The sequence below is a fragment of the Abramis brama genome, assembly GCF_963993115.1.
Source record: "Abramis brama genome assembly, chromosome: 3".
NCBI classification, from domain to species: Eukaryota; Metazoa; Chordata; class Actinopteri; order Cypriniformes; family Leuciscidae; genus Abramis; species Abramis brama.
Window position 1 is genome coordinate 30,622,527 of NC_139965.1, and position 27,994 is coordinate 30,650,520.

General features: G+C 37.9%; 1 protein-coding gene across 2 annotated transcripts; it reads left to right on the forward strand.

Moving 5' to 3' along the window:
• Positions 1–27,817, forward strand: rhpn2 (rhophilin, Rho GTPase binding protein 2). Of its 2 annotated transcripts, none has more exons than XM_084109221.1 (15): positions 1–247; positions 7,255–7,370; positions 11,995–12,123; positions 17,351–17,426; positions 17,875–17,952; positions 18,107–18,231; positions 18,567–18,733; positions 19,397–19,584; positions 20,506–20,662; positions 21,189–21,308; positions 21,403–21,597; positions 22,147–22,223; positions 24,733–24,879; positions 25,534–25,692; positions 26,010–27,817. In XM_084109221.1, exons 1-15 carry the CDS (start codon positions 179–181, stop codon positions 26,250–26,252), a joined length of 2,046 nt encoding a protein of 681 aa, XP_083965347.1. In that variant the 5' UTR covers positions 1–178; the 3' UTR covers positions 26,253–27,817. The 2 variants fall into 2 exon arrangements, with proteins under 2 accessions (XP_083965347.1, XP_083965348.1); XM_084109222.1 differs by having other exon boundaries at positions 22,147–22,193; positions 26,010–27,793.
• Positions 27,818–27,994: the final 177 nt, after the last annotated feature.

A 27,994-nucleotide genomic window follows, 5' to 3' on the forward strand; every position in this document is an offset into this window, starting at 1 on the left:
GGGACGGGGAAGTGCAGCAAATAGCGAATGCTGAATGTGATTAGGAGAGTTTGGACAACAGTGGAGCATCAATAGATATCTGAGATCTCATTGGAGACACACACCTGTTGAGCTGCAGGAACATCTTACGACTTCTGCTTTCTGAATTTCATCGAGGCCATCGGTTGAGAATTCAGAAATGTCGGACACTCTTATTCCCAATGGGTGCAAGACCAACGGACCGGTGGAGAATGGCTACTTCAAAAAGGTAAGAGAGACTCGAAGTTTCATTTCTGTTTTTCTCGAAGGTTCCGTGGCTGACGTTAAATTCCTCAAGACCTTTTATTTGTCACGGTCAGATGTATGTAGCATCACTGCAGTTTTCTAGTGTCATTTTGAAAAGATTCGTGACTTATTTTGATGTTCTTTCATGAGTTGTAAGACGTGAAGTGTAGATAATAAGTGAAGGACGAGGCACTTAGCCTCCTTTCTTCATCATAAGGTGTTTGTAACAGGATCTATTGGAGATGAACACACATCTGCTCTGCTGCCCAAACAAAACAATGCCAAGCGAAGACAGTTTAGACTCAGAAACAATTAACCATGTATATCACTTTTTATTTGAAGGATTACTACTGATTTCTGTATTTTATTCACCTTAGTCACCATATTCGTTTGGTTTCTTAATTATTATTTTGATATCAATGTCCCTTACAAAAAAAAACAACAAAAAAAAACATGCTAAAATCATACTCCAGGTAGTGTTACTGCAATAAATAGTTATTAGGAGGGCCTGCAACTATGATTGTTTTGATAATTAATTAGTTACTAGTTGGCATTATTTTTTTATCTAAGTAATTTTAATTCATTATTTACAAAAATTGTTATTCTATATCCTGCCCAGTTTTGTGCTTCAAACAATGTACCATTTGAAGGCAATGAAACGTAGTGAATGTAGGCTATTTAAGAAAAACTGAAACTGTTATGAGGGAGGAACACATCTCACTCATCTGAATGCATTACATTTTTACTCCATAACAATAATACATTCAGAGTTACTGCTCTTATCAAAAATATATAGATATATACTTTTTTTTATACTTGCAGTTAATGCCTAACAAGAAATATTTAGAAAAATGTAGCCTATGTTTTTTGAACTAATTGCATTGCTATTCAGTTGCACTCGTTCAATGAAGTCTTTGAAGTTTAATTTATAATAAAATTTATTGTTGATTATTTTCGTTATCAATTATTATAGAGTCAATACACATTTATAGAGTCTCTAATTAGGAACCACTGTCATAAATGTAAACATGACCGAAGACAATCCCATATTATATGTCATGATTTTGCAGAACTATCATATTTTGGGGGAAATGGTGGTTATTTATTGTGAATTATTTGTAAGCAAGTTGTGTAAAGAGTTGTTTTTGGCATTTTCTTGTCTTTTTATTTGGACAACTTTGATTTCTTTAAATTCAGGTTCTGCAGTGATCATGGGGAAATTGTCTCAGTGTGTTTGTAAATCAACCATTGAGTGACTACTAGGCCGCTGTACGTGAGCTGTATCGTTCAGTTTCGTTCCACCAAGTGGAGCACTAATTTTTCTTTTGCTCAATATGTTCAACGTTAATAAAAGGTATCCAAGCAAAAAGTTCTCCACGCATTATCCTGCAGTTAATGAGAAATTGTAATTTATTGGCGCACTATATTGACTGCGTATTGAGACATATAAAACTGTTGAGCTAGATTTTCAACCAATCAGCATCGAAAATGTAAGTAGGTCACAGCCGAAATCAAGCCAATATCACTACGCACATGTAAACACGGAGGAGGACGTAAGCAGCGCATCTTCATCTGATAGCGGCGATCAAGCTCGATTAACACCCGTAAAGTGTATTCTTCATGTGGGAAAAGATGGTGGGAAAGGTCTGCAGCCCTTTACTGAAGTCCGATGGGAAAAAAAAAATCAAGCAATGTGCATAGGAATGGCTCAAAACGTCGGACACTACGGAGCTAACGTTAGCTATTGCTAATAAACATGTTGCCCTCCTGGCCAAACCGGTCTCTGATGTCCCAACAACTACGGGTTTCACCTGGCCTGCTATCGGCGTTTTATAGACGCTTGACTTGTGTACATGTGCGTGATGGGTAGATTTAGGGGTCGGGTTAGTGTGTGTGAGAGAGAGAGAGAGAGAGAGAGAGGTGGGTAGGTAAATAAATAAATCAAAATTAAATCTTGTTTACAATTATCATTCCTGTGAATATGTACATGTAGTGCAGTTACTGCTCGTGAATGCAAATTAACAATTCACCATTAAATTTGTTATTTTTAAAAGTGTTTTTTTTTTTGTATACTTTGGGGGGGGGGGGGGGGTTTGCAAAAAAAAACGTGCATCACAATAAGTGTATTGTGATTGTCAAAACATTTTAGTAACTAAACTGAATTGTATTAGGTTTAGTGACAACATGTTACAATGTTGTTTATATGGTACAATTTCTGGTAAGCTAGTTTTTTTTTTACAGATTTCTTGAAACAAATTTCACGATTTCAATTCAATTCTTGTGATTTGATTTAATATTGACTCATTTGAATAAATATTAGGTACACAAGATAGGCGTTCATTTTTCTCAAGAAAAAAAAAATACATAGGCTACATACAGCCCTATCAGCTCTGGTAGTATTATTTAAGGTTAAAAATAACTCAAATTAAATATAATGCGTTTTTTATTATATTTTATATGTTAGTACACATATTTAGCAAAATACTCTCATATAGCTCTTTTTCTAGCCAACTAACGTGCCTATATTATGGTCATTAAATGGCTTTCCTGAGGTAAATGTTATGTGACATAATTGTTCTCCAGCTGTTTTATTGACCCCTTTGTTTGATTGATTGATCGATATTATGTATGAAGAATATACATTTCGGTAAGCTGTACTGTTTCTTTCAACATTGTTCATTCGTGTTTATTTACTATTAGCTAGTAGAGATGATCGGGTCACGTGCCGCTAGGGATCAATTACAAACACCAAAACGGTATTTATTGTTTGAATTTCGTAATAAAATTGACAGAATCTGAGAGCTGAGATTTTTTCATATCATAACTAACCTGCTCTGTCAAGTCTGTTGGTCTCCGTGTCCTCTTTGCTTCGCGATTTTTCTGTGCGTGATAAAATGGATGTGTGGCGTGAGAGCGTGTGAAAAGTGTCAATTGCGTGTGTCTCATGGTGAATGCATGCGAGTTGGCAGCTCTTATTATATTTTGGCTTAATTCTATTTGTTATTCAGATTTTACCTCAAATATTACCTTTGAATTGGAACAACATAATGAGAAGTAATTGGGATGTTAATGCTACAGTAGAAGTTTTCTTGATAATCGTATCATGTTGACTGTCCCTATAGATTCAGGTATATCACACATTTCAAACTGGTTTATTTTGTACTTCAAGTGGTAATTCGGCATTTTTGGGTTTATATGATAAACAGGTTTGAAAGTGCAAAATTCCCTATGTTTTCCCTTTTTTTCAAAATGGGCACCTTTAGCATAATTTTTCTCAAAAACTGCAAGGTTGTGTGTGGAGAACTTTTTCCTAAGGAATCTCTATATATTTCTGATGTTAAAAAAGTAAGTAGTGCCCCACTTGGTGGAACGAAACACTATTTCTAGGCCTCTTTTAGGCTACCGACAGCGGCCTATCTCTCTCTCTCTCTCTCTCTCTCTCTCTCTCTCTCTCTCTCTTTCACACACACACACACACGCACTAACCCGACCCCTAAATCTACCCATCACGCACATGTACACAAGTCAAGCGTCTATAAAACGCCGATAGCAGGCCAGGTGAAACCCGTAGTTGTTGGGACATCAGAGACCGGTTTGTCCAGGAGGGCAACATGTTTATTAGCAATAGCTAACGTTAGCTCCGTAGTGTCCGACGTTTTGAGCCATTCCTATGCTTGATTTTTTCCCATCGGACTTCAGTAAAGGGCTGCAGACCTTTCCCACCATCTTTTCCGACATGAAGAATACACTTTACGGGTGTTAATCGAGCTTGATCGCCGCTATCAGATGAAGATGCGCTGCTTACGTCCTCCTCCGTGTTTACATGTGCGTAGTGATATTGGCTTGATTTCGGCTGTGACCTACTTACATTTTCGATGCTGATTGGTTGAAAATCTAGCTCAACAGTTTTATATGTCTCAATACGCAGTCAATATAGTGCGCCAATAAATTACAATTTCTCATTAACTGCAGGATAATGCGTGGAGAACTTTTTGCTTGGATACCTTTTATTAACGTAGAACATATTGAGCAAAAGAAAAATTAGTGCTCCACTTGGTGGAACGAAACCCTATTTCTAGGCCTCTTTTAGGCTACCGACAGCGGCCTATACAGTATTCGATATTACTCTTCACACATATCAATACTTCTGATTATCTTGTGTGTACATCTATATGTGTTTGTTGACTTTTGGAAGAGTAGCCTAATGTTTGACAGGTTTCTGACATTTATCATAGACTCTGGATGGAATTTAGTTTTGTTAATGTGAATGGCAGCTGAAGAGGTCTATTGTTAAATTGTGTAACTCTGTTGAGCTCACCTCTCTTTGTGTTGAGAGTGTATCAATTGGGCTTTGTTGTTCAGGGCTTCTTATTGATATTAAAGTGGTTGATGTAAAACTGGCCTGCATAGTGACTGGTTTCTACAGTTTCTCTCTGAATGTTTGTCTGAAGGCGCTTTCACACGAATGGGAAGTAAAAAAAAAAGCTAAATGGATCACAGACTGGGTTTTCTGAATCAGTGTGGGCAGATATGGTTAGGTAATGCAAAGCTGATTGGATTTTAGAGGAAATGCAGTTTTTTGTTTGTTTAGTACATTTCCTATGTTCTCATTTTCATTTATTACATGAATTTTTGAAAATGAGTGTGGTCGCCGTCTGCAGCGAGAAGGTTTCAGGCTGTTACCAGGTGGGAGCTGGTTCAGACCGGTGATGTGGTTTTGGTCCATTTCCTCCTGAGCTGATCCTGCTTGGGCTGCACTGCTTAGAGAAACTGAATCGCAGATTCAGCATTTTTCCCCCCAGTTTTCTCCTATTAGTGTTGCATCTGCCCAGTGACAGTGGATAGCCAAACCACAAACATTAATGAAACACAGATGCTCCCATCTCATGTCCTGGCATAGGCAAGAGAAGCTGTTCTGTGATTTAGGATTAGTATAACATGGCTTCTGAACATCTCATAGCATTACGTAAAGTGACCGATCAGCTATGAGTAAGAAGGAAAGAGTGCGTCTTAAACTAAAATGAAAAAAATCATCAGAATGGTATACTCCCTGTTGCCTAATTCTTTAATGTTTACTGTGTAGTCCAACTTTGAGACAGAATAGTCATTGGCTATTCTCAAGGCTGAGAATAGAAATTAACATTTGTTACCGTAGTCTCATATATGTGCGGGTACCCCACCATATATAACAGTTGCAAAATGTTGAACACTTATACAACTCAGTTGAGGCCCTGTTTTCTGTCTCATTTGTGCCCTGGTTGATTAGGTCCTTGTTTCTGCTCTGCCTGCACTGTTAGTCCAGGGTAATTGCTGTGTGATTGTGTAACGCAGTTGTGCTGGCAGCTCTTTGGATCTGCTTCGCTAAACATTGCCCTGGTCAGTATTCTAGAATGTGCAGAGGTCACGTCTCTGGTCCCTTTGACAACCACTGTTGCATTTATTGAGAGACAGCGTTTACACTGCAGCAGACTATGGTTTTCTTGTTTGAGGTTGCTACATTCACATTTAGTCAGATGTGACAACCAAATTATATAATTAAATTGACTAGCTTAAATTTCCTGTGCATTTCGGCCAACCTATATTGTGCGAACAAATCCTCACGGGGCAGCTAGTCTGTCATGTCATGCAATACGAGAGGCACGCCTGCACTGCACATGTTCGTATCTCACGTGTGTTGCGCTTTCTTTTTTTCTTTCTTTTTTTTCATTTGGGGTTTTGGTAACTCGTAGAGACGGAGATATGAGCTGTGTGTTATCTGACACTTTTAGATGCATTTAATGTCTCTCTTCCACCAGAGCTGTACTCATCTGCACTTATAAATAAAGCATTGTAACGCCAAAGTCTGCTAATTAAGATTTGATAGATAAACCTCGATAGTAATCATTATTAAAAAAATGGTCAAATAAGACTTTCAGATAATGACAATAATAGAAAATGGTATTGACTTTGGTTACAGATGGTATTCAACCTGTTTTTGTAACATAATTCAAGAGTCACATTAGTGAGATTTGGGTGAAATTTTGTGAGCAAACAGTCCATTGTCCATTTCTAATAGTATAGCAATGCATGAAGCTCCACTCAACAGAGGTCACCTTCAAACCAAACAGCATTCCATGGCTACTTCATATGACCCACTTGAACCCGATGTGAAATCTATGCTGGGAAATTTTTCGCCCTCACTCGAAATTCCTGATCACATAGATTTCTATTGAAGGTACTGGATTATGAACGTGACATTTTGCTAACAATGGAAAATGTGACCACACTTTTAGTATAGTTGTCGATCCTAAACAGTGACTGTGTGAATGTCAGTAGCCGCTTTTAAACATTAAACTACCATAAATTACCGTAAGATTGAAATAAACTATATCTGCTGTTCACACAAACAGCAGTCAGTATCAGTAGCTATGCATCAAGCGGTCAGTCAGTTTTGTATAACTTAATACATTAGGACTGGGCTATAATGAAATAAAAAGTTAGATCACTTCACCATTGAAAGGTGGTGCTCTTTCCTGTGCTCAGTCATAGCTAGTTTATGTATTTTCAGAAAGACATTACATTTTCACAGTAGGATCTCATAGAATGTTTGTCACGATAAGAGCAGTAACCAGTTTGTGTTTTTATCCATCTAGACTGATACCAGCCTCCTATAAATCAGACCTCCTCCCTCAGCTATCACATTTATGACAGATAGATACTCTCTATAGGCATGTCTGGGTAGGAAATTGATCTCCTTACAGCATGTACTGTGTATGCCACACCTTACTGACATGACAAGGTGTATGAGTCAGCTAGCATGTGCTTGTGTGTTTATCTTTTATAGGAATTATGGAATGCATTGCAGTTGTGGTTTATAAGACTGTGAAATATTCACAGTGTATAAAAACAGCCAATAAATTCATTTTATATTAGCTGTCAATAGGGAGTCCTCGCCCCAAGAGCCATGTAAGTTGTTGTTAATCTTTTTCTCTCCATCTCTTTCTCTGACAGGGATGTAATCCATTTGCTCAGACTGGCCGCAGTAAACTGCAGAATAAAAGAGCGCTTCTCAACCAGCAAATCATCAAACAGATGAGGATGAGAGCTGGAGCAGAGAACCTTCTCAAGTAAGTCAAGCACACTTATGTGTGGACACAAACACAAGGGCAAGCGCTCATCTACCACCCTCACTATGATGTTTGTCTACGGGCATGTGGGTGGAACAAATGCAGGACATCTTTCCCAAAATAACCCAATAATGTTTCAATCATTGACAAAAGTTTTTCTTTTAAATAAAGTTCTGTTCTGTTTACAATTTTTGTAAATAATGAATTAAAATTATTTAGATCTTGGGCTCTGTCAAGTAAATAATTTCCCTGTTTTGGAGGAATCCTTTGCTCTTTTTGAGGTGAGGTTTCAGTCAGAAGCCTTGCTGCTAACCTGTCGTTTGTATGTGTGCAAAAGCCAGTGTTTGGAGCTCATCTGCACTCTCATCTCACCTGTCAGGTGTGCCTTTAGCATTTTTACCTTTAGATTTGTAGTTGATGATAGACACAGTAACATTGTGCCTTTGTTAAAGCTGATGACTAAAGAGGCTGGGAATATATGCTATATGTGAGATTTTTCAGTCCTGATAGATACCAATGGAGCCTAGAACTAGGACATTGAAACCTGAAACCTTAAAGTGTCCGCAAAAGTCTGCCGGATGATGCGTTTGCTCCAGGGTTTTCGTGAAAAATGCAGATTATACTTCCGCATTTTTGTATCCCTTCCTTCGGACAGTCGGATTGACAGAGTTATTAACAAAACAGTTGTAAGGGTAGGTTTATCACTGAAAATTGTATCATTGTATAGTAGTATATCTACTCTTTAAACAGCATTATGGTAAAAACGGAACACTGTGGCCACAGCTTTCTTACCTGTACGCGACAACATCTTGCTTTTGGGGCGGAACTGACAGAATGACGGTTTCTTTAATCCCCCCTTCAACACCATCATGACTAAAAGTTAAAAAAGCAAGGCGGTTTTTGACCCTGGTCAAGCATATCCATAGCAGACTGGTGGGAGTGGCCTTGGACGGCAACATGCGAGTGCATTGTGGGTGTTTAAGTTTTCCTAACTATTTTGCAAAAGGGAAGGTTTTCTCTAGTCAGGTAGCACCAATTTCAAAAATCTTTTCAACTTTCTACTGTATAGGCAGCCACGTTTTATTGAAAGCCCATTTTGCCAGAGGTGAAGTAATATTTTCCTCTTTAATCTCTTAAAAAAAACTTGCTTTGCTTAGATCAGTTTTTTTTTTAAGTATTTTTTTTTTTAGATATATTTACCATGCAAAGTCCTTTTTCGAACATTCTAGCAGCCAGCTATCAACTATGAAATGCTGGCACTGATTTGAATGTTAACCGCTGGTCAGCCATGTGTACTACTATAGCTGAACCAGACGAGAGAGGAAAAAACTGTCTAACTAAAAATGCAAAGTATCATGCAAATCATTTTTTAGTGTCACCTTTCTGGTGTTTTGCAGCACGCTAATATGGCATCAAGGAAGAATGTTTTCATACAAAAGAACACATCAGTTCACAGAATGTTAATGGCATTGGTGTTTCTAAAATGAATCATTGTGAATTAGAATTTGGAAACTGAAAATTCTGGGCCTACTGGGCTGAAAACCTAAACCAAAAATGGTCATTTTAAATTGGCATTTGTTAAAATGAATAATATAACATATATTTTTTTAATTGAGTACATTCACTTTCTTCAATTGGTTTGGCTTATTGACAAAACATTATAATTGTTAACAATGTGTAATGTATCAATGTGTCACTGTTGAGCAGTCATAAATTTGTTGGCACACACTTTTATGATGTGCAGTAAACAGAATGCCATTACCTCAAAATAACTGTTTATTTAGTTACATAGAGGTTTTTTTTGATAATTTTTGAAAGAAGACTCCTATGCTCACAAAGGCTGCATTTTTTTTTGTTCAAAAAGTAAAAGTACAGTAAAAGACTGAATGTGAAATGTTAATAAAATTCAAGTGTTTCTATTTTATTATGTTCAAATGTAATTTATTCCTGTGATGTCAATTTTCAGCATCATTACTCCAGTCTTCAGTGTCACATGATCCTTCAGAAATCATTCTAATATGCTGATTTGCTGCTCAAGAAACATTTATTATTGCTATTATTATTTTATTCAATGTTAAAAACAGTGCTACTAATATATTTTTTTGAAAAAAGAACAGCATTTTATTTGAACCAGATTTATTTTGTAACAATTTAAATGTCTTTACAGTCACTTTTGAATTTAATGTGTTCTTGCTGAATGAAATTAATAATTTCTTTAAAAAAAAAAACTGATCAAAAGTTTGAACAGTAACTGTTGATGCAAATTGTGTCAGGACACGAAAGTTCTGATTGTACTTTGGTTTGATTGTAGGACATAATTTGCCTGATTGTAACTGGCCAGAGCTAGACTGTCTGTCAGATTTCTATCAGTTCTGTTCAAGGAAGCATTTATTTAAATGAAATGTGAGCCGATGAGAAGCACTGCCATCTTTTCAGTGAACACCCACGCTCATTCAGAAAGGACAGATATTTGTGAAGTTTACAGAACTGCTGTTGCATCTTGTTGTGAAAACCACAGCTGATACATTACATTACCTCTCTCAAAAGATCCCAGTGTTTTTCCCTGTACGATAAGCACACACTGTAACATTGCACAAACCGGTCGCCATGGGGACGTTAAGTGTGTCTGTTGTCTCCATGGTTTTGAAGGACACACCTGCTGCTGGGTTGGTCCTTGGAGCAGAGCATTTGATTGGCATTGACATCAAAGTGGGTTTAAATCTTAATAGAACAATACAGTTTGGACAAGCTCTTTTGACTAAGAAATTATAAGTGAGTCTCCCTTGTTTTACTCTCTGTGGGTTGATGATATGTTGTCATTATTGTCATCTTGAGATTGGCTGGCGTTTGGATGGATATTGTGAGCTGGCTGACTGAAACAGGGCTGGATCCAAGCAGATACAAGGCATAAAGCAGTTTGGTGCTTTTAATCTCGAAGGAATGTTTCTAGATCTAGTCAAATTCCCACTAGTCAACAGGTGACGGTTGTGACAGGTACACTAGTGAGGTCATTGCAATGCTTTGATGGGTGTGCAAATGGCCCTGAGGCCTTCTGTCAGCCTGTTTTACACGTCCACGCAGGCACGTACACAGACATGACAGAGAGATCCTCAGGCTTCTGCTGACGACAACTCAGTGAAACACTCTACCCTAATTACTTCTGTGTTTAATGTGTGAGTCAGATCTAAAGATTGTATGTATTTTAATGATATTCATGAGTCAGTTTTATAGCCCTTCAATAGAGCCGGATGTCTGAGTGTTTTTCTTTGCTTGAGCTCATTATTATTGGGATGGGGTGTGGATTCTTGCTTAGTCTCTTTACCTTCCATTCATAGCTGCTCTATGTTCAGAGGTGATCTGGAATGTTCTCTCATTCATGGGTCTCAGAGGTTAGTGGTTCATGGGAGAAGGGACCACATAATAGATTGATTGTAAGGATGTCATCTGCTTTTATTAAACTCCCTTCCCCCACATGCCAATTCTCTCTCTCTCTCTCTCTCTCTCTCTCTCTCTCTCTCTCTCTCTCTCTCTCTCTCTCTCTCTCTCTCTCTCTCTCTCTCTCTCTCTCTCTCTCTCTCTCTCTCTCTCTCTCTCTCTCTCTCTCTCTCTCTCTCTCTCTCTCTCTCTCTCTCTCTACGCGTCGTGGCGTTGAGAAACCTATCTATAGGTACCTATCTTTCTGATCTAAGTGGCTGTAATCCACATTCTTGTGTGTTTGAGTGAGCCTACATGCCCAACCGGTTTCATTGAGTGCTAATTTTGTAACATCCCGCCCTGCCAATGAGCTTTTGCGTTTGTGTACAGAATAATATTGTATATAGGCTACCTCATGAGGACTTTAAGACGTGTATTATTATCTTTATTTTTTTTAGTAAACCACTGCATTATATATAACAGAAGATGTGAAAAGCAGAGAGAGGTTAATTTCTCACTCAGGTTGATGCGATCTCATCAGTGAGGGAGGTGTTGGGTATTAAACAATGGAAAACATGACTCATAAGAGTTATATTTACTTAAAAATGAAAGAACATCCTGTTAGTAGTAGTAGTACGTACATGTAATAAAGGTGTCTTGGTAGTCTTTTTTTCCTCTGAGTGTGTTTGTTAGAAACACAAGGTATGTTATTTCTTCTATTTTACAACCGTGTGTGATGTTGCCTGTGTGAATAATAAGAGCTCAAGTCTCCAGTCCAACCTGGCCTCACCTCACCTCCTCCCATTGACATAATTTTAGAATAGAAGTCACAGATGAAACAGGGCTGCTATGCAAATGTTCGTCTGTCTCTCTATAATGTGGTGTTTTATTGGTTTTAGTCAGGCATATCTCTTTTTCCTATTTAGTGAGTGTTTGATCAGGACTGTGTGGTTTAATTCTAAAGCTTTTCTTTGACAAGCATGGCTGTACTGCACACTTGCCACTTATTTCTATCATGTGCCAGTAAGCACACAAAATAACAAAATCTACATTCTTATCAGCTTCTCCCTTCTGTACTGCAGATGTTGAACTAGCAGGACATTTCAAACCAGAGACCTTGTGAAATTGTGCGAATGGTGCAGTGTTGTGTGTTACTGTAGATATGACCTCTGCTTATCCTCTCTCTCCCCCTCTCTTTCTCTTTCTCAAGGGCGACGTCCAATAATAAGGTCCGGGAGCAGGTGGTGCTGGAGTTGAGTTATGTCAACTCAGATCTACAGCTTCTTATGGAAGAGCTGGAAGGACTCAACAGCTCTGTGGAAGTTTATCAGAACGTACAGTAAGTACACGCACACATAGCACTGATTAGGATGAAGAAAGATACAGTGAGAACTTACTCAAGGCAGATTAAGATCCATTCTAGAGAAAAGGATGCACAAGTTCTACTCACGCACATGTCCAGTTTATCTGGACACACAGAGCCCTGATGAATTACAGTAATGTAAGGGCTGTGTGCAGAATGATATAAGAGCAGACTCCCTGCTGAAATCCCTGCTCACTGCCCTGTATTATCACATTTGCTCTACTGATCTAGGAGGTCATAGAGCAGGGATAGGCAACTCCGGTCCTGGAGGGCCACTGTCCTGCAGAGTTTAGCTTCAGCCCTGATAAAAACTCACCTGCCTGTATCTATCTAGTAATCCTGAAAACACTGATTGCCTTGTTCAGGTGTGTTTAATTAGGGTTGGAGCTAAACTCTGCAGGACAGTGGCCCTCCAGGACCGGAGTTGCCTATCCCTGTCATAGAGGATAGATGTTTGAATATTGTGGAAATCAGCAAAGCTTTTTTGGAAATTCTGTGGCTACAGATTCCATGTAAGCATGCACATAAATTTCCTGCGATTATGACTTGTATCTCAGAAGGAATTTTGTGAGCTCCTGCTACACAGTCAGAAGGCCTTCCAGTTTTTTTTTCTTATTTGAGAAGCCTTTTCACTCGGATATACGTCACAATAGTGAAGAAAATACAATTGCAAATTCTGTTTGTTTAAGTATTAAGTCACTGCCACATGACTGCCACAACAACAGCAATAAACTGAAGAAGTTCCTGCAAAATATGTGTTTTGAGCACCAGCAAATCTAAAATAAAGAATATATGCCTTGCATTTTATGTCAAAGCATTTTATTAAAGCATAACATGTTATGCATTTTATGTCTCGCAGCACTTAAAGGGATAGTTGGGCCCCATTGACTTCCATAGTATTTTTTTTTTCATACTATGGAAGTCAATGGGATCCATTAACTGTTTGGTTACCCATATTCTTCAAAATATCTTCTTTTGTGTTCAGAAGTAGCTAATTTGGCTAGAAACACTGAAGACCAGAAATGTAACGGAGGCTTCTGTGTTCAGGAAAAAGGTTGATTGGAGGGTCTCTTCTACTTATGCTACCAAATGCTCCCTCCATTGCTATCTACCCTTATAGTTGAGAAATAATCTAAACTTGGCTGAAGTTTAAAGAGAAGACAAGACATTGACTGCAGGTTCATTGGTCATTCGGGTACATCTTTTTGAGTTTCTTTACATTTAATCAAATTTCCAATAGATAGAGACTCCACTCCACACAACAATTGTAGGAAACTTTTTCTTCTTCAAAGCAAGACCAGGAGACGTTGGGATCGCGTTCAAACAGAAGTTATTCGTCCAACAAAATCTAACTAACGTAACTTTACATGGTTTCTTTATAGGCATTTCAGTGGGCTGTCCTTAAAGGTGCTGACCTTACACACAGCCTTAGGGATGACTACTAAATCGAATCATCTAAAGACAATAGAGGCAATTACCCCCAACTGAGATAATGGTACCCCCCAAATTGTATAAACAACACATGGTCACGAGAACTAAGACTATGTAACATTCACACATAGTAAGAGTAGAAAGATCAAAAACTAACAAAACCCCTTCAAAGGAAACTGTTAAATCTAATCAGTAAATGGATGCCCTCATGTTCACCTTGAATGCCCAATACAGTATAGTTCACCTTAGTTTTTTATGTGATGTTATGTAAGGAAGTGGGATCAGCAGGTCTAAAACATATTCTTAAATTTGTAATCCTACACTGGTCAGACAGGTTTATGCAGAGGTGGGTTGACAGGTTGATGATTCTGGTGATTCCTCAGGCTCATCCTCCTTTCTCACACACATGCCACATGTCTCCTCTCACGTGTCAGAAGAGGATGTGCAGGAGTGTGTTCAAGTTTTCTTTTTAATTTTGTGTTTCTGCTTCCTTTTCCGTGGTATCACAGTTATAGCATGTTTGACATTCTCTTACTGGCATCAAATTATGTCAAAATCATCATATGTGAAAAAATGTTTTGGCTTAGAATGGTCATACCGTCAGATAGATGGCAATAGAGAGAGGAAAACATGTTCTCTGTATTCAAGGATGTTTTAGTGATTTCTTTCATTAGGCATACAAAGTAAACCCTGCAGCCAAAATGAAAGGATTCATTAGTGGCACTGCAGTCATGCTTTTTTGACCATCATGCTGTGTATGTTTTGTTTATTTTGTAGGTTGGAGTGTGTTTCCTTGGTTACAGTTGGATTCTAGTCCTCTTTAAATCCTCTCTAAGCCCTCTTTTGCCTCTCAGACCACTGTGAGTGAGAGTGTGTGTACACGTACACGCACCCTTGAGTGTCTTTGGCCTGCTTCACCCTCTTTCTCTGCTCTAAGAAAGCTCAGACATATTTTCAGCTGAAATCCTGCTAGTTCTTCATCAGCATTAGCTTCATAACATGTTGAGGCTTACAGTCTGAGGTTTGTTCCTCTTAGGCCAAGCACTAATGAAAGAGTGTTTATCCCCTGTGCCTGAAGGGTTCATAGTAAACCAGAAAAACCTCCTGCAGACATCTGCACCGGATTCTGAACCCTTGACCTACATCCGTAATTATAACTCGCTTTAAAGCTGTAAACATGAGAGACAATCTCCCTTTTTTTTCTTTTTGAAGTAAAAGTGTGGTATGTGTTAAAGGGATAGTTCACTCAAAAATGAAAATCCACCCACCCTTTATTTTTTTAAATGTACTCACCCTTATGTTGTTCCAAACTTGTATGACTTTCTTTCTTCTGCTGAACACAAAAATATATATATTTTGAAAAATGTTTTAATCCCTATAATAAAATTCAGTAGGGTCCAAAACAACACCATTTGTGTAACAAAAAAAAAAAAAAAAAAATAATTTTTTTATCAAAATATCATCTCTTGTCTTAATTTTCGGTGAACTGTCCCAGTTTAACAGAGGCACAGGTTTGACTGAATTTATGTTTCTCATAATCTTAGATCTTTTGAATTAAACTTAACATTTGTTTTGTCGATGAATATAATCTTTTAAATCTCCTATGCTGTGATCTGTCCTGTAACAGATGGGTTTGGCTCAAATTATGCTTAAATCCAAATTCAAGTTACCAACAAGTGTTTAAATTTTTATTCCATCTAAAAAGCATCCCAGGTGTCTGACGTTGGTTTAAAGAACCCCAACATAGGTAGAAGGCAAAAGGTGGCGACTCTGAAGAAACTAAAAGTTTCAGTTCGTTTGATTTTGGTCCCTTCATGATTCCAATACTTCCATTTGTGTCATTGCATACTTTTAATACTGTACTGCTGCTTTAAAATGGTACTAATAGCAGTAATAAAGCAGTAGGTGTGTCCGTTTTGGACAGGCATTGTATTTGTTGAGTATATTTGTGGTTGTGCTTTTTGACTTTGAAGGGCTTGTGCATACCAGCCTGCGTTCTCTCTCCAGAATCTCCGGTTACTCTCTTCCTCCTCACTGCAAATGTGTTTCTTCAAATTTCTACAAACCCGCTTTATTTGTCCTGTAAAACAAACAAAGCCTATCACCTCCTGAATATGATGAGTCTGAGAAAAGAAATATTCCCATTGGTGCAGTGTTATCACCGGTGTTTCATGCACAGAAGACCGAACAGAACAAGGTCTTCCTGTAGCTGCACACAATGTGGCATTCTCTTTTGCACCTGGCTTCCAGCTTACTGTGTGTGTGTGTATCAGTATAAGTACAGAACTGCATTCTTTCATTTCTTTCATGCCCTGCACCCCCCTTCTATCCCTCTCTGTCTGTTTTTCTCATGGCTTGAAGAGTGTACAGACAAACCTGTCTTCTGTTCTCTGTGTATCACTGCAGTTAATGTTCTCTGCACCATGACTGGTTTGCGTTCTTTGAAGTTCTTATTACATAGTGCACTGAAGAAAATGGCGGATGTCAACATGTTGTTGTGATGTGTGATTCAGTGCTACACTTGCAACATGGAAATGTTATTGCTATTCTCTAGGAGTTTGAAATGAACTTTGTTTCCAGTTTGAGAGTGAGTTCTTATATCTAGGCCTGCAAGTAATCTGTTCCAGAATTTGAACGACCGAATTACACAAACTTCTTTCTACACATCTTCTCCTGCCTTTTGTGTTGAATTACTTGGTTACATTTTACAACAAGGTTCATTTTGGTAACCTTAGTTAATGGATTAGATAACAGTGAACAAAAATTATACAGCATTTATTAATCTAGGTTATTTATAAATATGTAATTGTTCATTGTTTTTTTACATAATACATTAATATCAATTTGTAACTCCAGTGTTAAAACTTTTTTAGCATACACTACTGTTCAAAAGTTTAAAGTTGGAAAGATTTTGTTTATGTTTTAAAAGGCTGCATTTAATTTATTGAAAATACAACAAAAACAGTAATGTTGTGAAATATTATAATTTAAAAACTGTTTTCTATTTTTATATATTTTTCTGAATAGAAAGTTCAAAAGAACAGCATTTATTTGAAATAAATATTTAATAACATCATAAATGTCCTTACAGTCTAACTAAAATTCTGATTTGTTGGGTTTTTTTAGGCATAGAGAATTTAGTTACTGTCATTTCCCCTGGTCCGGCAATATTTCTCACAAACATTTCCCAGAACCACACTGGTGCTGCACTGTTATCTGTCATCTAGATGCAATCAGGACAGACCAGGACTGCCTCTCATCAGCTCACACTCATGTGTTCTCTAGTCTGTCTTCACCCAGCCTGCTTTGAGCTAATGCCCCACCAGTGCAAGCACTGTAGTTAATGCAATGACAACATGCATATAATTATATTGTGCTGAAGTTTACAAAGTTTGATCAGACAAAATGTACCAGACATACCCACTCACACATAGACACCTCTTTCTTAGGTCAATTTTTTTTAATAGTCAATATTTTTCTATGACGCAAGTAGGTTAATAGGCTTGTGATGGTAAACCATCCTTTACTCGGGTATCAGCTGTTTCAGTCTTAGAGCTGATTGAAACTTGCAGAGAATCGTCATAGTATTTGTAATGTGTGAAAGGGGTCACATACACAAGCATGTCTCAGTTCTGAGTCACACACAGATTAGTGGGTCTGGCCTTTCTGAGTCAGCCTTAAAGCCTTATTTTTTCCTACTGAAATACTGAAAGTGTTCTCCTTTGGTTTTTCTAAATTTAATTTCTACTCTCTCTTTGTATTCATTTTACAGAGAGACAGCCAGCATCCCTCTCATCCCTCTGGGACTGAAGGAGACAAAGGATGTCGATTTCTCTGTTCCTCTCAAGGTCAGTTTCTTTCACGACGACCCCTCAATGTTTACCTCAGTTATCAGGCGTTGAGTTAGGTGGCTTTCATGATTCTCAAAGCTTTTCTTAGTGAAAACAGAAAGTAGGTCACAGAGTAATAAATAAGGAAGCCAAAGACTCAATAAAATGTTAATTGCTGTTTTGAAAGTCTACAGTGATGTTTGATGCATGGCATTTGTTATCTTATAAATAAGTGGGTGTTGAGATGTTTGTTGAGAGACAAGGATCAATCAGATGCTTTCAACCTGTAATTTAGCTCTGTAATGACATAGCAATGCAGGTGAATCTATGACACAGTGTTATTGTTACATCAGTTTTCAGACAAGTTTAACAAGCAGAACAGACCTGTGAATACGTGACTGTGTGGCCTTTTGTGTTTGCGCTGACATTATCAATGAATTGATATGAAAATGCTTTATTTGAACAGGACTTCATCCTGGAACACTACAGTGAAGACGGCTCAAACTTTCAGGATCAGATTGATGACCTGATGGACCTGAGACAGGTATAATACAACATCTGTAAAAGGTGCCAGGTTCGATTCTTGGTTGAAACTGAAATTTAGGATAACATAAATCTGATCAGTAAAAACAGATGCACAAGACTAACCAATGAGACCGGTATTATCAAAGATCCTGAAGTAAATGTGTGTGTTTCAGGCCTGTCGGACCCCCAGTCGTAATCCTTCTGGTGTGGATTTGCTTGCCAACTACTTCAGTCAACTTTCCTTCTTGGAGACTCGATTTTTCTCCCCTACACGCCAGCTTGGCATTTTCTTCACATGGTAGGTTGCATCTCGCCCACACCAGTATCTATCAGCTGTAAACAAACCAACTCATTCAGAGGAAACACACAACTGGTCTGACTGGACTGTCAGGCTGCCTTTGTTGTTTCTATGTTTATACATCAGTTTTTGTTTCATTTATTACCCTAGAGACAAAGGGAGATGACAGGATAAATAAAGAAAAGGTGTCATTGTTAAAAAGCTGGAGAGAATTAACAGAACTGTTAATAAACATATAGTATGCAATCCCTATTAACACAGCACTACATATGCAACCAAACAAAAAAAATAAGCCTCACATGAGTTTTAACACACATTGTTTTGTGCCTACGCAGGTATGACTCCTTTACCGGCATGCCTGTGTGCCAGCAGAACATCTCTCTGGAGAAAGCCAGCATGCTTTTCAACATGGCAGCTCTCTACTCCCAGATTGGCACCCGTGCCGACAGACAGACACAAGCTGGACTCGAGGACGCCATCGCTGCCTTCCAGAAATCTGCAGGTGAGAGGTTTTGAGTAGATGCACTTCTTATATGCAGATAAGTTTGTGAGAAGGTAAGGTATCCAAAACTATCCATGATGAACCATGGTTGAACTCCTGCCTCATGAGAACAGACGTGTATTCAGGTTCTGATTGTGTTTTAAGGTGGAGTGAACATGACGTAATTCTTCCCCCTCAACAGCAGATCTGTCACAGGCTCATGGGAACTCAGTGGCTTGTGTTGGTTTTTAACCTCCTTAAAATAACAGCAGCATAAAGAGAGATTTGGCTTGCTTTCTTAAGCTATCAAAACAACCAACCCCGCTGTCTTTCATCACATAGAATGTTTTGTATATCTCCACCGGAAAGAAAGTCCAAATATGATCGTTCTCCCCTTTTGTTGCTTTGATTTATTACAGAAATTGATTGACACACTGTCCTACAAGTCTTTTTTTATCTCTAAGATCTCTGTGTTTGCAAAATCATTAAATGAAAGGGATGACAATGCTATTTTATATAAGCTATAATGTTGGGAAGCTTAATAAGAAATGATCTAGAATTTTCTGTTTAATTTACGCTGTGCTGCAGTGGACTGGCAAATATAAGGGGACTGGTTTGTGTAGATATAATGTTGAATGTAATGTTGAATTCTGTCCGGTTTTGTTTCTGAATGTTCTGCTGTAGGTGTGCTGCACTTCCTTAAGGAGACATTTACACACACTCCCAGTTATGATATGAGTCCTGCAATGCTGAGCATGCTGATCCGGCTGATGCTAGCACAGGCGCAGGAGTGTATGTTTGAGCTGATCACTCTGCCAGGAATCCGAAATGAGTTCTTCAGCCTGCTCAAAATGGCACAAGAGGCTGCCAAGGTACTTGTTAAATGTTTTCAGACTAAAGAATTCAGTGCTATTACAGTGTGGATCTATCTGTAATACATTGGAGTGTTTTTTATTTATTTAATATTTACTTAGTTGATATTGGATATTTAATTGTGCATGCTCATTTTCCTTATTTTTACATTTCGATTAGCTTTGTTGTCATCTAATGGTCCCTTATTTGTTTTAAAAAAAACACACATAACATTGTTAAATGTAATCTTTAGCAAATCTCAGAATGAATTTTGTACATTATAATGTAGTTATGCCTAAATTCACTAGCTTTAAAAATTATTTGCATTAGTTAACTTTTATTTAGTGAGGATGCATTAAATTTATCAAAAGAGATAGTAAAGGTGTATAAAGATACCAAGGATTTCTATTTCAAACAAATGCTGTTGTTTTGAAATTTGAAATCTTGAAATCCTTAATATTTAGTTTCAACCAAAATAGCAGCACTTTTTTTACATTGATAAGACAAAATATTTCTTGTGCGCCAAATCATCATATTAGAATGATTTCTGAAGGATCATGTGACACTGAAGACTGGAGCAATGACGCTGAAAATTCAGCTTTGCCATCACAGGAATAAATTACATTTGAATAAATATTGCAATAGAAAAAAGTTATATTATACTGTAATAATATTTTACAATTTTAAAAAAAAAATTTAAATCAAATAAATGGAGCATAAGACGCTTTTTTCAAAAACACGAATGTTTTGCTGTGTTTTGCTGTGATATTCTTTCTGTTTTAATTCAACCTTGGGGCATCGTTATGAAGGGACATTTTTACATATGTATAAATGCATGACCTATTGATCCTGTCAGTATGCAGGCCTTTTCCCAAAGCCTACAGTTACTCCTCTGTCTGGAGTGGTTGTGACATTTACCCCTCTCTCCTTTCTTTTCTCAGGTGGGGGAGACCTACAGTCAAGTTCACCAGTCCATGATCCAGACCCCCATTAAGAACAACGTGCCCTTTTTCTGGACTACCATGTCCCATCTGAAGACCAATCACTACAACTCACTGGCCCATTACTTTGTCTCCACCGCTCTGCTTGACCACCAATGTAAGTTAAGCAGCCAATCACAGCTCTTGGCCATCTCCCTTTGGCTGACAGCCCACTGGAACCTTTAAAGGTTACCTTTGTGTCTCATTCATAGAAACTGTTTCCTTTTCCTTGTGAGAGTAAAGAAGGATTCAGGTATCAGTGCTTTAATGGACTTTATTCTGGGGAGCTTTTTTGAGGACGTAAAGAGGGAGGCAGATGAAAGCCAGAGAAGGTTCAGTATCTCGGCTACTTTTGACAGTGTGCTGATGGACTGTGCCAGAACTAATGGGATTATGTAACATTCTCTTTGTTATTCAAACAGTCACTCCTCCATCCTCTCTTCCTCTCTTGTGTTTTTAAGTCTCCATAAAAGACAGTTTTGGCTATTAATGAGCTTATTTGGGTTCAACAGGCCGAGTAAATGCATAATGGAATGTGTAAATGCCACAACAATTAACATAGCCTTTACAGGATTGTATCCTGTTGTATTGAACAAAACAATGCCGTTTTTAAATGTTGATGATGTATGTGTCTGTATGTGTAGTGATGCCTAGTGATGATGAGGACAAACAAGAGAAGGCTCTGTCACAACTATACGATGCCATGCCAGAGGGACGTTCTCCCCTTGACATCCTGAAGAATAAGGACGACAGACGGAGAATAGGTGTGAAGCTCATACATGCATACCTGTCAGGTGTAAATGATTGGGATATTCCACTTTAGCACACTGAACTAATATTTTCTGTCTGTTTGCTCAGGTAAAGCTCATCTGCAGCGCTCCATCATGGGACACGAAGAGGCCATCCGCACACATTCTTGCTGTCGACACCTGCAAAAACTGGACATCCTGAGTGACATTCTGCAAGCTAGCCTCAAACGCTCTCTTACCAAGTTCGACCAAAATGATAAGGAAGATGAGTTCACGGACTACATGCTTGCACCAGATATTATCTGTAAGTCAGAGATAGACACAGTAGTCAGTTTTAGAATGTTTTAATCAATGTGATCACTCAGACCACATACAGTATTAAGCCACGGTTGCACTAGAATTTGAGCACGCAAACATTTTGCAAAAACTGCAACGGTCGTAATATGACGTTACATTCTGCAGCATCTTTTTTAAAAGCATAATTCAATGTATAATGCATCCAAAATGGATGCATTGTGTTATTTTAATTTAGCTCAGCAGTCATGCCATGACGAATTCATTTTCTGTGTCCTGGTTCATTTGCGATGCATTTTACTTCCAAATTTAAACAAATGTTCTGTCTCGCCTGATCACATGATTGGATTACTGGAGATTGATGTTATTTGCTCATGTAAACTTTGACAGTTCTGCTGTAGTTTTTAAATCTAAAAAGTAAGTTTTGTTTTCACTGAAGCATCACATTTTGAACTGTGTTCTCAGAACACGACCTGCATGTTACAGTAGAGAACAAAAGTGCTAAGTTCAGTTGACATTGTAAACATGCAGTAACATTGTTTTACTCCTTCTCTGTTAGCTAAAACGGAAAAGAAAGCTGAGATGGAGATTCCAGCTGCCATCAAGGTGAAAGTCACAGACCTATTCCATCGGCTGGTATGTGGGCTACTAATTCTACTCAAAAACTGTTCGAGCTCTTTTCACAGCACAGGAATGCTTGTACAAATTTGCAGCTTTCTTGGTACACAGAATAGTTTTACATAATAATTTAGTCTTATGTGAGCATGTGTGCTGTTGAACAGACCCATGTTAATTGACCTGTACACACTGGCCAAACAGACCATAACCTCAACAATCTGAGGTTTTAATTTATTTTGTAAAACCAAAATACTGTAACCAGTTGAGGATGATGCTGAGGCATATTTTAGAATTTTTGGGGAATCTGTTTGGTCAGTCTGTAGAGTATGATACTCCTTTTACAGTACTAATATGAATAACCCTGGTTTGAATCTGAATTTCTGAGTGTTATAACATCCTGAAACTATGACTCTATAAAACTCAAATCAACCTTGTTTATACTATTACTATTACTCGTATTTGGTGTCAGAGGTTTGAACAAACTTCTAACTCTAAGCATTTAACTTTGGCACAAAACTCATCCTGCACTATTTGTCCACAGACATTAATGATACCTACCACATATTGAATGACTTGTTGAGGGGTGATGTGCAGTTCTTTTTTTTTAAAACTTAATTCCTCCTAAAACCTTTGTTTTTATTAGTAATTAAGTTTATATAATTGTCAAATGTATATCTCTGCGTAAATAATTTTGTTATAGAGTGTTACAATGATTTTAGGTCAATCCAGAAGTTAGCATCACTCTGATTTCCTCAAAAAAAAAATTCCCATTGCATTTTGGATTATTGCAGAAAATAAGCTCTGTGACCAACAAATGTTTCTGATTCTTACACGTTTTGTTCAAGATAATCTTCACAACCTAACTTTATTTCATTGACCCGTTTGTCTTTATTTTGAGTTTGATTTCTGTAACAAACAGTCTTCGTCTGCAGTAGATTCTGTGAAACTGGAAGAATCGTTTTGACTCTGTGCTAGAATATTAGAATTGTAAATCTGGTGTACAGAACTGGAACATTCGAGAACCACAGTGACGTATATTCCGTTCCCTCTGGCTGTGGGGAGCAGGCTAATTCAGGTGAAGGAGGCAGAGTTTATGATGTGGTTAGTTTTATGGAAGCGTATATTTGAGTTTTACCACCTTCAGATGTCTGAGTGACCTTCAGAGAGTTCAAAGAACCACTGCTGTGATCCTGTAACAGTTACCATGGGCACTTTAAATTACCCCTTACTTGAAATTTCATTTCCGTAGAACATGGCGAGGTCAGTTTAACATATAAGCTTTGCAAGTCCTTAATCAAGTCAGATGACCTTTCTGAGACAGGGGTCAACCATATACCACTTTAACCAGTGGTTCTGAAACTTTTTGACTCAAATACCCCCCTTTTCTCAGAGAGGCCCTCCTATCTAAGCTGATACACTATGTAACTCTGGTAGTTCTATTGTAATAAAATCAAATAAGGTAAAAAATATTAATATAACACATCTTTATTTTAGTGTTTTATCATTGCAGTTAAAGGGTTAGTTCACCCAAAAATGAAATTTCTGCCATTCCTCACCCTCGTGTCATTCCAAACCCGTAAGAACTTCGTTCATCTTCGGAACACAAGTTAAGATATATTTTTGATGAAATCTGAAAGGTTTTTGAACCAGCCATTGGCAGCAACGTCATTGCAACTTTCAAAGCCCAGAAAGGTAGTAAAGACATTGTTAAAATACTCCATGTGACTACAGTGCGCAAAAAACAAACAAAAATAACAATTTCTTCTTGTTTGTGTCAGTCTCTGACGTTCTTTACGCTGCAAACACAGTGCAGTGCTTCCAGGTTCTATGGCAGAACGCCAGCTCACCATTGGCCAGCTCCTGCGTCAGCATCACACGCATGTGTCGTGGTGTTAGCCCGGAAGTGCTGCACTCGGAAGTGCTGCACTCTGTTTACTACATCAGCAGCATAGGAAACTAACAGTAACGTTGAACCACTGTAGTAACATGGAGTATTTTACTGATGTCTTTACTACCTTTCTGGGCCTTGAAAGTGGTAATAACATTGCTGCCTTTGTGGGGTCAGAAACGGATTTGTGTTCCGAAGATGAACGAAGGTCTTACGGGTTTTGAACGACATGAGGGTGAGTAATGAATGACAGAAATGTAATTTTTGGGTGAACTAACCCTTTAAGATTTTTAATATAACTAAATTTAAATTTGAAGGCTCTTTTGGCCCCCCTGGAAGTAAAACTTTTTGTGCCCTCTGGTTGAGAACCACTGCCTTAAACGCTTCAACCTGAACATCACCTCAGATGGCGGTGCTTTTCATGATGATATTAAATAAACCTTCTAAACCATATGAGCAAAGCCATTCGCATATACTGCGTGAAGTCAGTCTGCCAGTAAGCCAAATGTTTGGATGGTGAGCAGTTTGGATTTACAGCCAAGGACAACCAGGGTGGCAGGCTAAAGTTACAAACGCCCTGAGTGTGTTTGAATTAGGTGAGTTGCTATAGTGAATTGCTGTTGTATTTGTGTTGTGCAGGGGCCTTTGTCAGTGTTCTCCGCTAAGCAGAGATGGTCAGCTCCGCGCACCATCCGGCTGAGACTGCAGGACAGAGACCTCGGATTCACTCTGAAGGGAGATGTGCCCGTTCAGATACAGTCACTCGATCCCCTTTGTCCCGCAGCAGTGAGTGTTCACGCACAGACACAAACACAAACACAATAATGCTTGTTGAACACAAAAGAAGATATTTTTAAGAACTTTTTTGTCCATATAATGAACAATGGTGTTCAAAACAACAGTGGACACCACTGTGTACAACTGTATGGACAAAAAGAAACTGAGACATTTGTCAACATACCCTTTTTTGTGTTCCTTGTTGTAAACTTCTCCCCCCTCCATTGTATTGCAAATAAATAATTAATAGCCATGACAATTATCAGAAGAGGTACTTACTTCCTGTTTCAATTAATCTTCCTTTTATACATGTGAATGTCCTTGAAGCTGACGTAGATTTAATCTTTGACCACAGCAATTAAATGAAAACAAAACACACATATATCCACGCCCACTGCACCTGTTTTTGACCATATGAGTCTCAAGCTGTCTCAAGCAGCTGTGTGTCTCCCACAAATAACTCACTTTATTTTCGTTGGAGCACAAGAACGAGTCCTCTCAGAGCTCATCTCTATGGTAACAGCAGTGTGGTCGTGCCGATAAACTCATACCATAAATATCTGAAGTGTCAAAGCGCCACTCTTGCAGGATGTGATTTACTTCTCTGACCTTCTCCTGTTTTTCCTTTGTTTCTTTTTCTCTCCACTGTCTCTTCATCACCAGGCTGAGGGACTGAGAGAAGGAGATTACATTGTTGCTGTGGGTGACACAGAGTGCAAATGGCTGGGAGTGAGTGACGTTATGAAGCTTTTAAAGGATGTGGATGAGGAGGGCGTCAACATCAGAGTGGTCAGCATGATGGATAGCAGCAGCCAGCCAATGGTAACTGCTTTTTTCTCAAGGTTTTCTTTGCCTACCATTGGTGGAGGAATTATATTTAATAATATTTATTTAGATGTGCTAATATCAACAATATAGTTATGAATATAAATACACTGCCGTTCAAAAGGGGTCAGTACGGTTTAAAAAAAGAAGAGATTTATATTTCTTCATCAAGGATGAATTAAATTGATCACATGTGGCAGTAAAGACATTTATAGTGTCACAAAATATTTATATTTCAAATAAATGCTGTTTTATTCAGAATAAGTGTTGTTGGTGGTTTAATTTTTTCTCTCTCTCTCCATTTGTTTCTGAAGCCCACCAAGAGTGCTACGTACTGCAGCGGTCTGTCGAAGACCTACTCCATGATCTGCCTGGCACATGATGAGGATGATAAAAACCCGAAGTCTCGCAAGGTAGCAAAAAAACCATCATTCCTCAGCTGGGGTCTCAAGAACAAGAAGAGCAGCAGCACGCTGAGTCTCCCTACTGCAGATTACAATGGACCCTGGCACAGACCTACCTATCCCAACTCATATAATGAAAGCGCCCTCTACTAAACACAAAACTGGATATATACGTATGCTGATAGTGTAAAAGCACACTATATTGCAAGAAGAGGAGGAGAGATTTTTAGTGAGATTCAGATAAATTACAGATGGAAAATAAAAATGTACATTTTGCACAGACCTATAAACACAGGTGTAAGCTATACTTTAGTTCCTTCATTTGTCTGGTTGTCTAGAAAATCTCACCAATAAATTAAAGGTGAATGATTACGTGTTTTAACAAATCAGTAGATAAAAACATGACGTGTATGCTGCTCAAAGTATTTTTATTTAATTTTTTTATTGGTTTGTTTTATTATTGTTTTATTGAATGGCTAAATGGTGTTATGAAGGATTTTTCTTTTCTTTTTTTTTGTGGAAAATTCCACAAATTAGTGGCATTAACAGGCATCCTCTTCAAATTAAAGTGAGGGCTGGTAGATTGTCAGTTAACATGCAGCCTTTTTTTGAGCCTGTAGCTTACAGACAGACCACCACAGCAGGTTTCTGTGATGATCTTGCGTCATCGAAACAGAATTCTAATCCTGTGTCAATCACTGTAGAAGAACAGAATGTAGGAGAGGATGGTGAATAGCTTTTGGCCTTGGAATGTCTATACAAACAGTAATATGATTTGGTGTAACTCAAGTATTTACATACTGAAGTGAAATACTATGATAGGACTCTATTGCTAAATTCAAGCAAAAAGGATGGAACATAGCAGTGAATACAAATGCTGTTCTTTTTTAACCTTTGTTTCATGTGCTTTACCTGGCGCTTCTTCAGTGTTGGAATATTTCACTGTCTACAAAGTAGATTTTTATACACATTTGATAATCAAATAATTTTTATGCAAAATAAAGAGAAAAAATATCTATATAAACATGTATTCATTTTAAGTATTTAGGTTTTGTATCGTGAAACTGTGGCCCAAATGTTTTTTGGTTACATCTCTTTCTGTTACTTGGTGTACGCTCTTCTGTTTATATGGTATAGCTCAAAGGCTACAGATGGCAATGTGTTTTTTTGTCTTACTGATAATATTTAACTTTTCATTTATCTGTGGAAAACACTGCCTCTCAGAATCCTAGAAAGTCAGAAGTCTTTAAAATGCCTTACAACAGTCTACACTGACAAAATTGTATTTAACTGGACTTCCGCTCCTGCTTGTAAAAACTGTATTATTGTTAATGAATGTATCCTTACCATTTATGTTTCTGTTCGTGCCACATTTGGAATTATAATGACAAACACTGTTCTGAGAGGATGTTTATATTATAAGGTTACATATTAATGATTCTTTGAAAGTTAAAGTTCACAGACCTTTTCTTTAGGGTCAAGCCAGAATCTGCATCAATGCCCGAAATTCTAACTTGGCTACAAATGTTAGTAATAATAGAGCGGATTTATTGATTAGTTGCTCTTGTGTCTACAATTTATGTAGGTTACCAATGGATATGTCTATGGAAATGTCTGGATTATGATGCAAACTATATTGTTGTCTACTTTTATGTTGTATATGTACATTTTGATCTAAATAAAATACGGGGTCAAAGCTGTGGCTGTTCTTATTGTGTAAGAGGTTACTGTGGTCATTCACTGTGTAATCATCCCAACCATGCCAATTCTGGTTAAAAGTAACAATTGCGTAAGCAAGTGGTTATATCTTAATACAGGTAATGCATGAATAAGTTTTGACAGTTAGAAAGCAGATTGTGTCAGTTTTGCCCTAATTTATTTTTCCGATTTGTATT